This window comes from Pterocles gutturalis, unplaced genomic scaffold (genome assembly GCF_000699245.1).
Source record: "Pterocles gutturalis isolate BGI_N339 unplaced genomic scaffold, ASM69924v1 scaffold38701, whole genome shotgun sequence".
Lineage (NCBI taxonomy): Eukaryota > Metazoa > Chordata > Aves > Pterocliformes > Pteroclidae > Pterocles > Pterocles gutturalis.
This window is the reverse complement of record NW_010101899.1, coordinates 21,600-34,471: the sequence shown is the minus strand read 5'-3', so window position 1 is coordinate 34,471 and position 12,872 is coordinate 21,600. Positions and strand designations below refer to the sequence as shown.

At 40.0% G+C, this 12,872-nt stretch overlaps 1 protein-coding gene across 1 annotated transcript in view; it reads left to right on the top strand.

Annotated features, from left to right (window-relative positions):
- Positions 1-3,453: 3,453 nt before the first annotated feature.
- The window catches only part of PDE7B (phosphodiesterase 7B), a gene marked incomplete at its 3' end in the record, with an annotated part of 30,189 nt that continues 20,770 nt past the window's right edge, over positions 3,454-12,872 (top strand). Inside the window, exons 1-2 of the mRNA XM_010084831.1 lie at positions 3,454-3,547; positions 5,134-5,217. Coding sequence (XP_010083133.1) covers positions 3,454-3,547; positions 5,134-5,217 — 178 coding nt within the window. The remainder of the gene's footprint in view (positions 3,548-5,133; positions 5,218-12,872) is intronic.

The following is a 12,872-nucleotide window of genomic DNA, read 5'->3' as shown; positions in this document are numbered from 1 at the left end:
CAAACGATGGTTTCTGTGCCATAATTTTATCCCATTTTTGTAAAAAGGGAGTACCAACAGTTGTCTCCCCTTGCAGAGCATTCTGAAATGAAACCGCAGAACGCATTGGATGAAATCACTACTTAGAAGCTCATTAGAACTGTTACCAGAAATAGTAGAACTGTGCATTGTATAGCACAGAAAACCTCATGTTATGGAATATTTATGTGTTTAAAAATGCAGCGCTAACAAATGGATGAAGGGAGGTGGCTCCCCCAGTTTCTCCTGCCGGATAGGAGACTCATCCTGTCTCTGTAACCTCTAATGTCAGTCTCATCATGTCTGCTCAGAGGAAATGTTCTTATTCACTGAAAATCTTACACGCATGAGGAAAATGCTTTCCGCAGACAAGAATTTAGAAAAATGATCTTTATAACACTAAGACAACAAAATGAAAATAATCCAAGTAAGTACAAATCACCATGAACAAGCATTAGAAGTCTTCAAAAATAATTCCACTAGTTCTACTATTTACTTTTAGTCTAACTTTTCATCTGAGTTTGCTACTTTTACACAGCAATACTTCCCTCTTTTAGAAAGCTTTCCACCAAAACGAGAATGATGCTTAAAGCATCAACAACTCATCTTCCTTCGTCTCAGAAGTCCCAAGGCTTTTCATAACTGAAATAGTGAAGGACCCAGGGTCTCCATGGACTCCATGAGGAACCTTATTGCTGCCACTCCATTTTCCACAGAAAGTACTCAGCCATTGCAGTATGTGTCCTAAAGCAGTCTGCTTAAGAAATATTTGGATAAAAATTGTAGAAAAGCTTAACTAGAATAAATACTTGTAACCTCATGTGAATTTGCTGTGGTATTCCTGACTTACCACACGGAGCTGTGTACTAAATAAAATCAATAATTTAGTGGCTGGTCCTGACTCCTGCTGCATGAAGCTGCTCTGTTGTTTTGTCACAGCTATGGCCCTGTTTTCTCTCCTAATTTGTTGTGCTTGCTCAGTGAAATTGAATACCATGTCATTTCAGGCAAGTCTTGGAGAAGTTTTCCTCGGTGCAGATGGCTCTTTCCTCCAGATGTGTCAGGCAGCTAAGAACTGCTTAATTTTTTCTTAACCCTTTTGCCCATCTTGAAATGGTGCAGATGCTGTGACCACAGTAGTACTGTGGTTCTTACCCCATATCTTATTTTCCCAAGACTATAAGCTGTCATGCATGCCAGTCACAGCATGCACTGCCCAGGCTCCTGGTACCTAATGTAGGTTGCTTTGGTTTGTTTGGTTTATTTTCTTGTCTGTTTTAATGAGGACAAAGTAAAATTCAAGACCATGGCAGCCACTGGGAGACGTCCCTACTGGAAGCTCTCATGGTGACTTTTCGCTATAGTGAGAGTGCAGCCTTTCATGTTTGCGCATGCAAATGTTCCAGCCTCGCATCTTCAGCCCGAAGCAGCCAAGGAGAACCTGTACCCTCGCCATTTCCCTTCACCCTGTTTGTTTCACTTAGGAACACAATGAGCTGTCAAAGTTTCCTGCCCTGTTTCCACAGAATCCTTCCTTTTGGTCCAAAAAGGATTATTTATCTAAAACTGCTAATTGCATAAATTGTCAGAACAATTGTTTAGCTTGATTTTAAGGTGGAGAGCAAAGAGATGTGAAGATCTGGTGGACTGATGAAAGTTGCCCTCAAAGTCCTCTGTCAAAGCGAATAAGAGAGTCTGGTGCGTTGCCATGAACAGCCCTTGCCTCTCAGAAATTAAAAATCATGTGGTATAGTGTACATCTGGTACAGTCTCTGTTTTTAGTATCTCTGTTGAGTGTATTTAGAGATAATTAAAAGGGAAGAATGTAAATGTTTTTCAAATAAGTGAGCCAAGAAAGAAATGGAGGAAGGCAGGTGTGGTTGATTTAGTCCACCACCACTTCCTAACTAATCTTTCTCTAACGATGTAGAAAGAGACTAGGTGGCACCTGGCAAAGTATCTTGAAATAACAGATTCATGAGGTAGAGCTACTTGATAACATCTTTGACTCATCAGAAACTTGCTTTTCCTGAGGGTAAAGTTAATAATCCTTGAATATAAGGATTTTAGTGGCTTTTACTAAGTCAGCGGGGATGGAGATTTATCCTGCATATAGATTCTTATGGTGCTAGAGACAGCCCAAACTTTATTATCTCTAAAAAATGTAGAATGATACAAATAGCTAATCGGAATCACCAGTAATTTTTCGTGACTTCAGGTCCTTAGCTTTGCTGGTTAAGTAAAACTCATTCATGTTTTCTTAGTTTGAGGAACATAGAGCTGGTAGCAAGTTTATCAATCATCATGCATAGTCCTTAACTATTTCAGGTCATCTTTCAGTGTGTATAAAGCCCATGCCATCAGCTGCTGTATATACCTGGTCCCTCCCAACTTTGTGTTATCGTCAAGTCTCAGTAGTGCTCTCCTAACACTGTGTTAAGATCATCAATAAAAAATGGTATGACCATTCCCAATATGAATCTTCTAAAGATCATGCAGCACTTATTTCCAAGCAAGAGTTTCCTTTCAGTTCACCTTGTTATTGTCTTACTTTTAGTCTTTTCCAACTTCAGTTCATGTATTCATCTCTTCTCTCCTCTTATATGTTTACCAAAGACCATATTGTTGAAATGCACTACAGTATTGATTTTCTTCCTCTTGTTTAACAGTTAGCTATTTTATTTGAAGTATTAAATATCAAGTTTTATCTTGTATGGTCTACTTTTGGTAAGCCCACATTGTGTTTTCTTCTTGGGGGGTCATACTATTAAGATCAGAGGCAGTTTTTTTGATAGGTAACTGTGTATGATTTTGTTATTCTCTAGTACTATGCTACTTCTCTTGATCTGATAGATACATCATTTCATGTCCAGAAAGAAAATCAGTCTTTCAGGGTTTACAGTGTCATATATCTTGTGTTTTCCTCAGATTTTTGGAGTTTGAATTTATCTCTTTTTTTTTTTTTTAAAGTATCTGTTGATTTAGTCACGAGTGACATGTTTACCAGTGTGTTAATACGGGGGATTATTTGCAGTTTCCTGTTAAGTCATTAGTGCCTACAGAAGAACAAAAGCCTCGATGGAGGCATGCTCTAAATTTACACCCGTTCTTAATTTGCTGCTGCTTTTTTTAGTGGCAGGCTCAAGCCTGTCTGATTTTTGGGGGTTTATATAATGTGTACCATATGCTTGCCATTCTTACTCTTTCTACACAAATCAGCCAATCTGATGGGTCTACCGGTGGCAGAGAGCAGTGCTTTTAAGTCTGGGTACTGCCTTATGAGTTCTCACTCATGGGTGCTGATGAATCTTGCTTCGGTGTTTTACAACCTCTCCAGCTCTTTGCTCTACCCTTTTGCCCTTTAACAGAAGGATCGCAGGGGAGTAGGTTTATATACCTCCATTGCCACAAGCTGCACATGATTTTAAACTGCTGATGAAGGTAGACCCACGCTGTTATCATGCCTTTGAAGTGCAACAGCTGAAGAGCAGGCAGAGGTTTGAACCTCCTGCCCCTGCTATCAGGAGGGGTAAGTGGGGTCAACTACGGCTGGAGTTGTTTTGGGCTGGCTTCTTAGAGTGAGTGGTTGGCAAGCGGGAGCTGGGTACAGGGGACACGTGTTCTGTCTCTGGAAGCAAAAAAGCAAAGCGAAAGTAAGGATGAGAGAAAATAGATTTATATTCATAATCAAAAGCAACTGTGTTTGAAATGTTCTTAATTTGAGTGCATGCTCCTGTGTCTTTCATACCTCTAAGGAACCCCAGAGGGCACGGAAGTTTTTCTTCACCTCGAATATTTAACTTAATAGTTCTACTTGGCTTTCTACCCTTAAACATAATTGTAAGCACATTTTAAGTGAACATTAGATAGAAAAACACCCAGCATCTAACTAGGTCCTTCTTTAATGGTGCAAGATATTTTCTTTTTTTTAAACACAAGCAGTAGCTATCACTAGCAGCCAAATTCTTAAATTATTTTTATTTAGTCAGATGCTATATCTGTACCCCAGATGAAGCAAAATCCAAACTAACTAATAATTCATAATTTTATTGCAAACTTTGAGAGGCCTGCAGTGTGAGCTGTCTGAGGAAGCACAGTGGGTCTGCTTTCAACACTATGGCCTGTGTCTCTGTCCAGGAGGAATTGGTATTGTGAAGAACTAGAGTACTCTAACCTGAACCTCTAGAATTTTCAAACTTCATCTTACTTAAGAATTTTTAATATTGTGATCTTTTTATTTTCCTGTAAAGAAATGATTACATTGCAGTACATGATATTTAAGGTTATGGAAAAATAAAAATGACATCTGCTTCCCACTACTTCCTGCCTACGTGGAGGGAGGTTTTGTAACTCTTATTCACCCAGAGTAGCATTTTTCTCCTTAGATGAGTTTGCCTATTTCATCAATATTGCATGGTAAGTCACGTACTAATCAATGTGAATTACACAGCAATACTAATTCTTAATATTGTGTTGTCACTTTATGGTATTTAAATATACATCCTAAAGCTCTGGAGTAATGCGTCTCTGAGAACATCAAGTTTCACTTACTTAAAGCAGCTTTGGTGTTTGAGGAGAAGGCTGATGTTTTCCAGGGTAAGCAAAAAGCAGAAAGTAAAACAAAAACAAACAATCAAACAAATGAAACTGCTTTAAAAAAAAAAAAAAACCTTCATATTTTGCTTGAGGATTTTTTCATCAGCTCATGATTTTGAGACCAGTTCCACAGCTTTGGAGTTTGGTTGGACTCTGAGCCTAGTCCAAGCTTGAGACCTTTACATCTGATGCCATGACAGTCAGAATCCAACTGGCCTTGTCTGGGCAAAAAATGGACCTTTACATTACTCCTGAAGCAGTGAGAGTCTGCTTACTAGGCAAGAAGCTGTTCAATAGGATAAACATGAGGGGGTTTTGTGCCTTTGTTCTGTTAAGAGGATGAGCTGCACTGCTTTACCCAGTTACCCAGGGATGTCATGGGAGATGATTTTTTGGACCTTCGTTTTCCCACTGGAGGAGTGTAACATCATCAGTTTGAATAGAAAATAGATCCACATCTAAACAGCAGAGAAAGGCAGCTGCCCCTTCTAACATCTCTGGGGATTTTGTGTTTTGCAGGAGATGCACGGGTGAGAGGTCAGACAGGGGTTCTCTCTGAGCGCCGCGGCTCCTACCCATTTATAGACTTCCGTCTTCTTAACAGTAAGTGCAACCCTTCCTTCAGGTCTGTATTTAAAAAAAAAAAAAACACCCCCTGCAAAAAAAAAAGCCCCAAAATCCTGTGTTGAAATTATACGAACCAAAGTATCTCATTTCATACATATTTACAGTTCAGCTGTCTTCATACAGTCAGCATTAATAATTCTGTTATTCCCATCTAGTGTTGGACTGTGAAATGTTTTTATTGTATGAATACTGTCCAGTCTGTCAAGTAAATACAGTAGTGCCATGGGATGTGCTGGTGAGGGCAGGGGGTGCTTCAGAATTAAAAAGATAAACCTCTATGTCCTTAGCCTCTTAGCCAACAGTTGGAACAGATTTATGTGAGGTTGTTATCCGGTCATATAGAATTGGCACAGAAGGGGAGCATGTGACAGCACTGACCAGTGGTTTACAATAACATTAATTTTTCCAACAATTAGAACCCAATCCAAAGCCCCATGGAGTCTTCTCATTGACGTCAATGGATTTTGGGTCAGGCCAGCAGTGAACATCTGTTAAAAATAATCTTAACCTCATTTTGATTGAAGTTATTTTGCCACTGTTGTAAACGAAAGAAGGCAAATCTAAAAAAAAATAAAATAAAATCAAGATCTTGGGGTTTTCTTCACCTGATGGATTCAAATACTGATTCAAATCCATTAGCAAGTGTATAAAAAATAAAGTAAAAAAAAACCCAAAAAACAAGAAACAAAAACAAAAACAGAAAACTCTTAGTCTTGGGCCCTGTAGCATTCAGTCTTGATGCTGTGTTAGCTCCAGTGTTCAGACACAGGCAGATCTCAGTGTGTCCTGATGCACTGCACAGACCACACCTTGCCACCTCTGGAATGTTATTCACCGTGTTCATCAAAACAGACTGAAACTCTGACAGTTTGTTTAGTGATGACACTTTTAAGCTTCTACCAGTAACGCTTTTCATTCAAAAGCAATTAATCAAGCCAAAGTTTTACCTCTCCTTTTTGTAACTGCTTGCCTGAGTGCCTGGGGAAGGGACGTAGGTGGCAGGGAGGGGGGAAGAAGCCCAGCTGTAAACGGTGAGGTCTGGCTGGGAGTCAGGAGAGAAGAGGAGCTAATAGGGAAAGGAGGACTTGGGCTCTGGTCGGCTGCATTCACCCAAGCTGGAAAAGTTACTGCTGCCTGGCAAAGTGCTTGCTTTCCATCTTGCTGATAAAAGGTATTTTCTGTGTCCGTAAGTCTATCAGAGTGCTTGCTAGGGCCAAGATAAAAAGCCATAAAGCGGAAGATGGGCTCAGCTATTTTCCTAGGCCAAAGGGGGAATAATGTACTGATTGAGCAAAGCTCTGAGGATATTTCAGTCCTGGCTTGCCAGTGAAAAATGTGAAGAAAAACCTGGTTTAGGCTAGCTGGAAGTACTACTATTGATGCCCTTATAAAGACTGAGATAAAATAAAACACTTGTTTTCATTCATGAAGTAGAAGTGAATATATATTCACATCTGAGTGTGACTAAATTAATTCCTTTTTCTTTTGAATACATACACATTATTTAAAATTCTCATCGTATGTTCTTTCCTCTCCCTGGTTAAAGAAACCAAAAACTTCTCATCTCTTTTTTCTGGTGAAAGGGTTTTCACTTTTATCCCTCGTACATGAATCCTTGCATCCCTCAGATCCTGACAGCTACTGGGAAGTGCTGGTACTGTCTGTGGTCTGTCTAGGGAGAGACCCATGGAAAGAGATGTACCGGTGAATGCTCAGCCTTTGATCATAAAAGGAGCAGGGCACACCACATAACACCTCTCCTGTAACTGCTGAATTTAAAAGCAAGGAGTCTCTCTGTATGCACTTCTGGTCCCACAGAGGTGGGGCACCTGGGGTTTTATGTTCCTGTGCTCTCTGTCCTGGGGACTTCTGACATATGTTTGCTTTTTACTGCTTTTTCATAGTCTGAAAGAAGTCACTACAGCTGATCATGATCTCTGCAAAAGGAAAAGCAGTGATCTGGATTTTGGATTTCCTATTGTTTTCATGTTTTTATGTATTTACTGCTTTCTGCATAGGGAGTGGTGTTGCTTTAATTTTTCAGTGCAAAATTAAGTCAGATTTCTAGGCAATTGACTGCTGATTTTGTAGATGGCAGGTGCGCTGGGCGTGGCTCCCTCAGTGACCTACAGGTAAATGCAGATGTTCAGTGTCAGAGCACACAGACGTGTTTTGCCAGAAAGTAAGCAGACTTTTGTATTATTTGTTCATATGCATCTACCTGTCAAATCCATTTATGCAGTGCATACAATATAAGCAGCAAAAACCATGGTGCTGCACATCTTGTCAAAAAGAAACATAAATGTCACTACTGCAAACTTTTTTGAAAAGTGCCTAATTAATACTTGGACTAAGATTTTGGCACCATGTTACATTTGTTTCGGGGCAATAACTGACAGGCAGCTACTGTGTACTGAAAGCTGTTACAATAAGGGAGGGATGAGGCAGAGAAAATTTTATGATAAATATCCTCAGAATTTATAAGGAAATGCAGCATAAACATTATTCTGGCTTTGTACTAAAATTCAGACAAATTGAGCTTAACAACCAAATATGGTTGTTCCCTTTTACATTCTGAAATATTATTCCAAATAACAGTACCACCCTTGTTTTAAAGTAAGGGGAAACAACAAAGCTCATTCTTGAACAGAGTTTACATTCATTTTGAAAACTGACATTTCAAAAAAACTCAGGGCATTGCTATTTAATGTCAGATTAAAGGTTATTCAAATGTAACTTTTTTAGCATCCTTACAGAGTCAGTCAAACTAGTGGATTTTTCCTACTATGGCTCTTAAGGGTTAACACTGAGTACACCATATCTTTTGTTTTTTCTGGAGTCCTGCAGTAAAGTCGCTGTGCAACTTAAGACACCGTTTAGTCTTTTTGGATAGGAAAACTTCCTGCGCTCTGAAAACGGGATCTTCTGTAGCCCTAATCAAAGCCAACTGGATTAATGTTGGCTTCTTGCTGTTTGAGCTAACCTCTGCGAAGCCATCTACACATTCCTTCGGTGCCTCTGCAATATATAGAAACTTTGTGAGCCTTATTTCACCTTGTCAGTGCCAGGCTGTCAGGACCATGAGGATTTTGCTGGATCCTGTCTGGAGGAGGTGCAAGGCTTTAGCATCTTTCTGTCTTCTCTGCCTAGTTGTAAGCTTTCCTTGAGGCGTAGTTGCACTGGTGGGTTTAGGGACTCTTAAGATGTATTCTGAAATACAAAACTGAATGTAAAATATGTCTGTATCACAAGAACTTCTTGTCTCTGCATTGCAAGGAGCGTATATTTGTCTCACGCTCCTGAGTCAGTCTCTGCAACTTGTGGAGACCTGCATGGGTACTCATTTGTGTCAATGGTATCGAGCCAGAAGCTTCAGGGGGAGATACGTAGCAGCTCCTCTCCCCCAGGGAAGCTTCAGCAGCCACTGCTTGTTAGCCAGCCCAGTGTGTGAAGACTCCAATGAGGCAAGCGAGCCCCTTTTTCCATCCTGTCATAATAAGGCAAGGGGATTGCCTGCTCCTGATGGCCACAGATACACCCCAGAAAAAAATAAGCTCGACATGGCAGACCTGAGGCTCCACATTTACTAGGATGCTTATGAACCAAGATTTAGACTTTACAAACTCCTAACCTAAAGGATACAAGTTTTGGACAGCCCTAAAGCCTGCAGGTTTACAGGAAAATGGAGACAGGGTTCCCTCTTCATGCAAATAAGGCATTCCTTAAAATGGAAGCAGTGGAGTTAAAAAAGATTTAGCATTAGAAACTTATTTTTGAGAAGAAGTGATGGGATGGAATAAGCAAGTGTTAGGTGCCATTGAGTAGCTGAATACAATGTATAAACGGTGTAAGATTGATTCCAAACCAATCTCCACAAATTTTAGGGAAGTTTGGTTCTGAACCCGGTAGCTCTAGCTTGTAGCTGAACTTAATGCAGGTTGAAATTCCTGATGGCAGTTTATTGGCACTTCTGCATTGCTGTGAATTAAATGAACCTTTTTGTGTTCAGGGGACAGAAAAGGAGTTAAACTGAATAGGTGCAGTGCAATAATTTAGAATTGGAAACACTTTGGCAGTGAAAATTAACTTGATCCAATTTTCCTTCAAGCGAGACATAGTTTGGATTTGAGAAATAAGGGACTGTAGGGTAAGGCAGCAATAATTTAGTTCTCTGATTGACAAAGTTGCTCAGTGAGTCATTGAACCAGATCCCTCCGCTGACTAATATGTATTGATTAAAATAGATTTCATTATCCCATGATGAGTTGTGCTGGTGACTGTGATGGTTATGTTTCTTCACTGCATTAACCAAGTTTGAGGGAATTCCTGGTGATAAATCTAGAATTGTAGGTAGGCTTGCAGCCATAGCCAAGAAGACCTCACCCTGATCTAATTATATTAGATACTTTGTTTTGTTGCCAGATGAAATTAAGTAGAGTAACACAATAACATAGTTTACATCATAGTTTTACAGCTTTTTATTTAAAAATTTGCTTGCCCAGTTTTAAGTCAGAAGACAAGGACATTCTTTAGACTTAAATGGTGGTTCTCCATTTCCCATCTTGTTTATGCAAAGCTTGCCTTTGGATTGAATTTTTGCTTCCAAATTACAAAATTATTAGCCTCTAATAGACTATATTTGAATATGTCTGTCAATGTATTGTAGACATCACAATTAATGTATTTAAAATTGTTTCTGCTTGCATTTTTAACTCTTCCAGAAAAGTTCTCCATTAGGGACACTTTGTTTTTGTCACAGTATTAGTCATACCATTGCTTTTGTCGTCTTGCATCCACTTGTTTTCAGTAAGCTATCCACAGTGTCTGATAGAAGTCACTTTTCTATATATTGATGTAGGAGGGATAGCAAAGAAAGGGAAAGGATGTGGAGTCTCTGTACCAAAATGGTGATACCCAAAGAGATTTCTGTTTCCTTACACCTCGCATGACAGGAACATAGAGTGGGATCTGAGAATGTCTAAAAGGTTAAAACATGTCTGTAGACACTCCAAAGGTATATCTGTGTATTACCCAGGATCTTGGTAATGTAGTGTAGGCAGAAGTTGAGTCCAAAAGAACCTCACTTGCTTTGAGCTTACCTTAGCAAATTAAGTTAGTAGAGATTATGCACTTTTAGTACCAGATGGTGATAAACAGTGATATTAGATATCATCCAGCCCCTGTCCTTGATTTGCTGTCTGATTTGAGTCAAGCAAAATCCTCTGGTTTTCAGTTTGTTTGTGGATAAAGTGATGCTTTGCAGACATGTGATGAATTAGGTACTACAGAAACAAAAAGTGTTGTCAGGGTTAGTAGGGGAATATATGAACTCATGAAAAAGCCTCCATCTCAAAGAACCCAAGTCTGTGGATGTTTGATCTGTGGTTTCTGGCTGTCTACAGAAGGGTCCATTTGCAAAATTTACATTCATTTTTGGTTTTGGATTTTGAACAACTCCAGGGCTTTCAGGTAGGGCCCATCTCCAGGGAAAATAAAACTTAACCACAGCCACCAACCCAAAACTGAACTATCAAGTAACCTGAACCCAAATAAGTGAGGTTAAAAAGAGTTTGGTTAACTGTCTTGTTTTGTTGCCTTTGGCTAGAAAAAGAAGTGGGAGTGAGAAATGCCTTTTTAGATATTTCTGACCCAGGTTAAATTAGGACACTAAAAGTCTTGTGAGTAAGTTTCAAGGGCTGATTGGATTACTCAAATCCCAACCCAGCAAGTGGAGATGAGTCCAAAGTTCCAAATGGTTATTAAATTATAAAGGGAGAGATCTTATGAGTTCTGCATCATTTCTACATAGTACCCCCCTTAGTTCCTCATGGATAAGCAAATCCAAAAGATGCTCATGAGAATCCTGAAGGCACACGGGCTTCTTAATCTGGTTAGCTTGTGTCTGGTTTGAATGGGAAGAAAATTTCCAGAACTGGCCTATGGCCTTGCTTTCAGTTTCCTATTCAAGGAGGAGGAATTGGGATTATCTTAATAATGTTTCAGCATAGAGATTGTTCTGGTTTATTGTAACACTTCACTATACTTAGAAACTTTTTCTGTCATTGGAAGTCAGTCTGATTCCCCCCTTTCCCCTTTTCACCAAATAACAGCAAGATTTTTTTGATTTAGGGTGTTGTTTTTTGTTGGGTTTTTTTTGGGGGGGGAGGGAGGGAGTATTTTCGAGTTATCTGCAAAATTTAATAACAAGGTAGACTGAAAAGTGTATTCACTTCTTGCCATTCATGCTCCTTGTTTATGCTACATTTGTAGAAAATGAAAGCCAGAATGTAAAACTGATTGATGCACATGCCCTCATATGCTAGCAAAATGTTGTAGTTTGGGTTATGAATGTCTCAGGAGAACTCATGAGAGGAAGCAGAGCAAACAGTGTGCTCTTGCAGGCCAGAAAGCCAATCGTGTCCTGGGCTGCATCAAAAGAAGCATTATCAGCAGGTCAAAGGAGGTGATTCTCCCCCTCTACTCTGCTCTCGTAAGACCCCACCTGAAGTACTGTGTTTGGATGTGGGGCCCCCAACATAAAAGAGACCTGGACCTGTTGGAGAGAGTCCAGAGGAGGGCCATGAAATGGGTCAGAGGGCTGGAGCACCTCCCCTATGAGGACAGGCTGAAAGAATTGGGGTTGTTCAGCCTGGAGAAAAGAAGGCTTCGAGGAGACCTAATAGCAGCCCACCAGTACCTGAAGGGGGCTACAGGAGAGATGGGGAGGCACTCTTTATCAGGGAGTGGAGTGAGAGGCCAACGGGTATAAGCTGAAAGGGGTAGATTTAGACTAGACATTAGGAAGAAATTTTTCACTGTGAGGGTGGTGAGGCACTGGAACAGGTTGCCCAGGGAAGCTATGGATGCCCCATCCCTGGAGGTTGTTCAAGGCCAGGCTGGATGAGGCTTTGAGCAACCTAGGCTAGTGGAGGGTGTCCCTGCCCAGGGGATTGGAACTTGATGATCTTTAAGGTCCTTTCCAACCCAAACCATTCTATGATTCTATTATTCTATGAAACAAAAAACTAAGCCTGCTTCACACATGAAGTCTTAGTGAGCACTGACCTGATTATACAGGTTTGTAATTTATCTTTTTAATACAGATTTGGGATTCAGTTCAGCTGAGAGTGTCCCTTTAAAAGTTTCCAAATGATGTGTGACCCATTCTAGCACCCCACCTCCTTCTCCCTGATTACAAAAGGGAAAGGGTGTACTGAAGATAACACTGAGGATACTTTCCAAATGACCAGAGGAAAAGAAAGAACAAGGAGAAGGGATCATTAAGATGATAAATGAAAGTTGGGTTTGCTGTTATTACAGGTTATGTTGCTTTTTCTCAAGGGGAGTGAAGGGGGAGGGGTTGTACCATTTCCTGTTGGAGAAACTATAATCAGCTATAGAACTTTGCAGTTTTAGGAAAAAAAGGTCCTGACTGTGCTACTGTATGAAAATTTAAGTGTCAAAGTGAAGGTTCATATTGAAATGATAACAACTTTGTGGCAAAACAGAACACAACATGCCATTTCCTAAGAACTTGTAGGAGGCTTAATAAAAGATGCCGAGATGTTTGTTTGCATAAAGATGATTGATGACCCCAATAAAGGCTGCAAATTGTGAAGAGAAACACATTA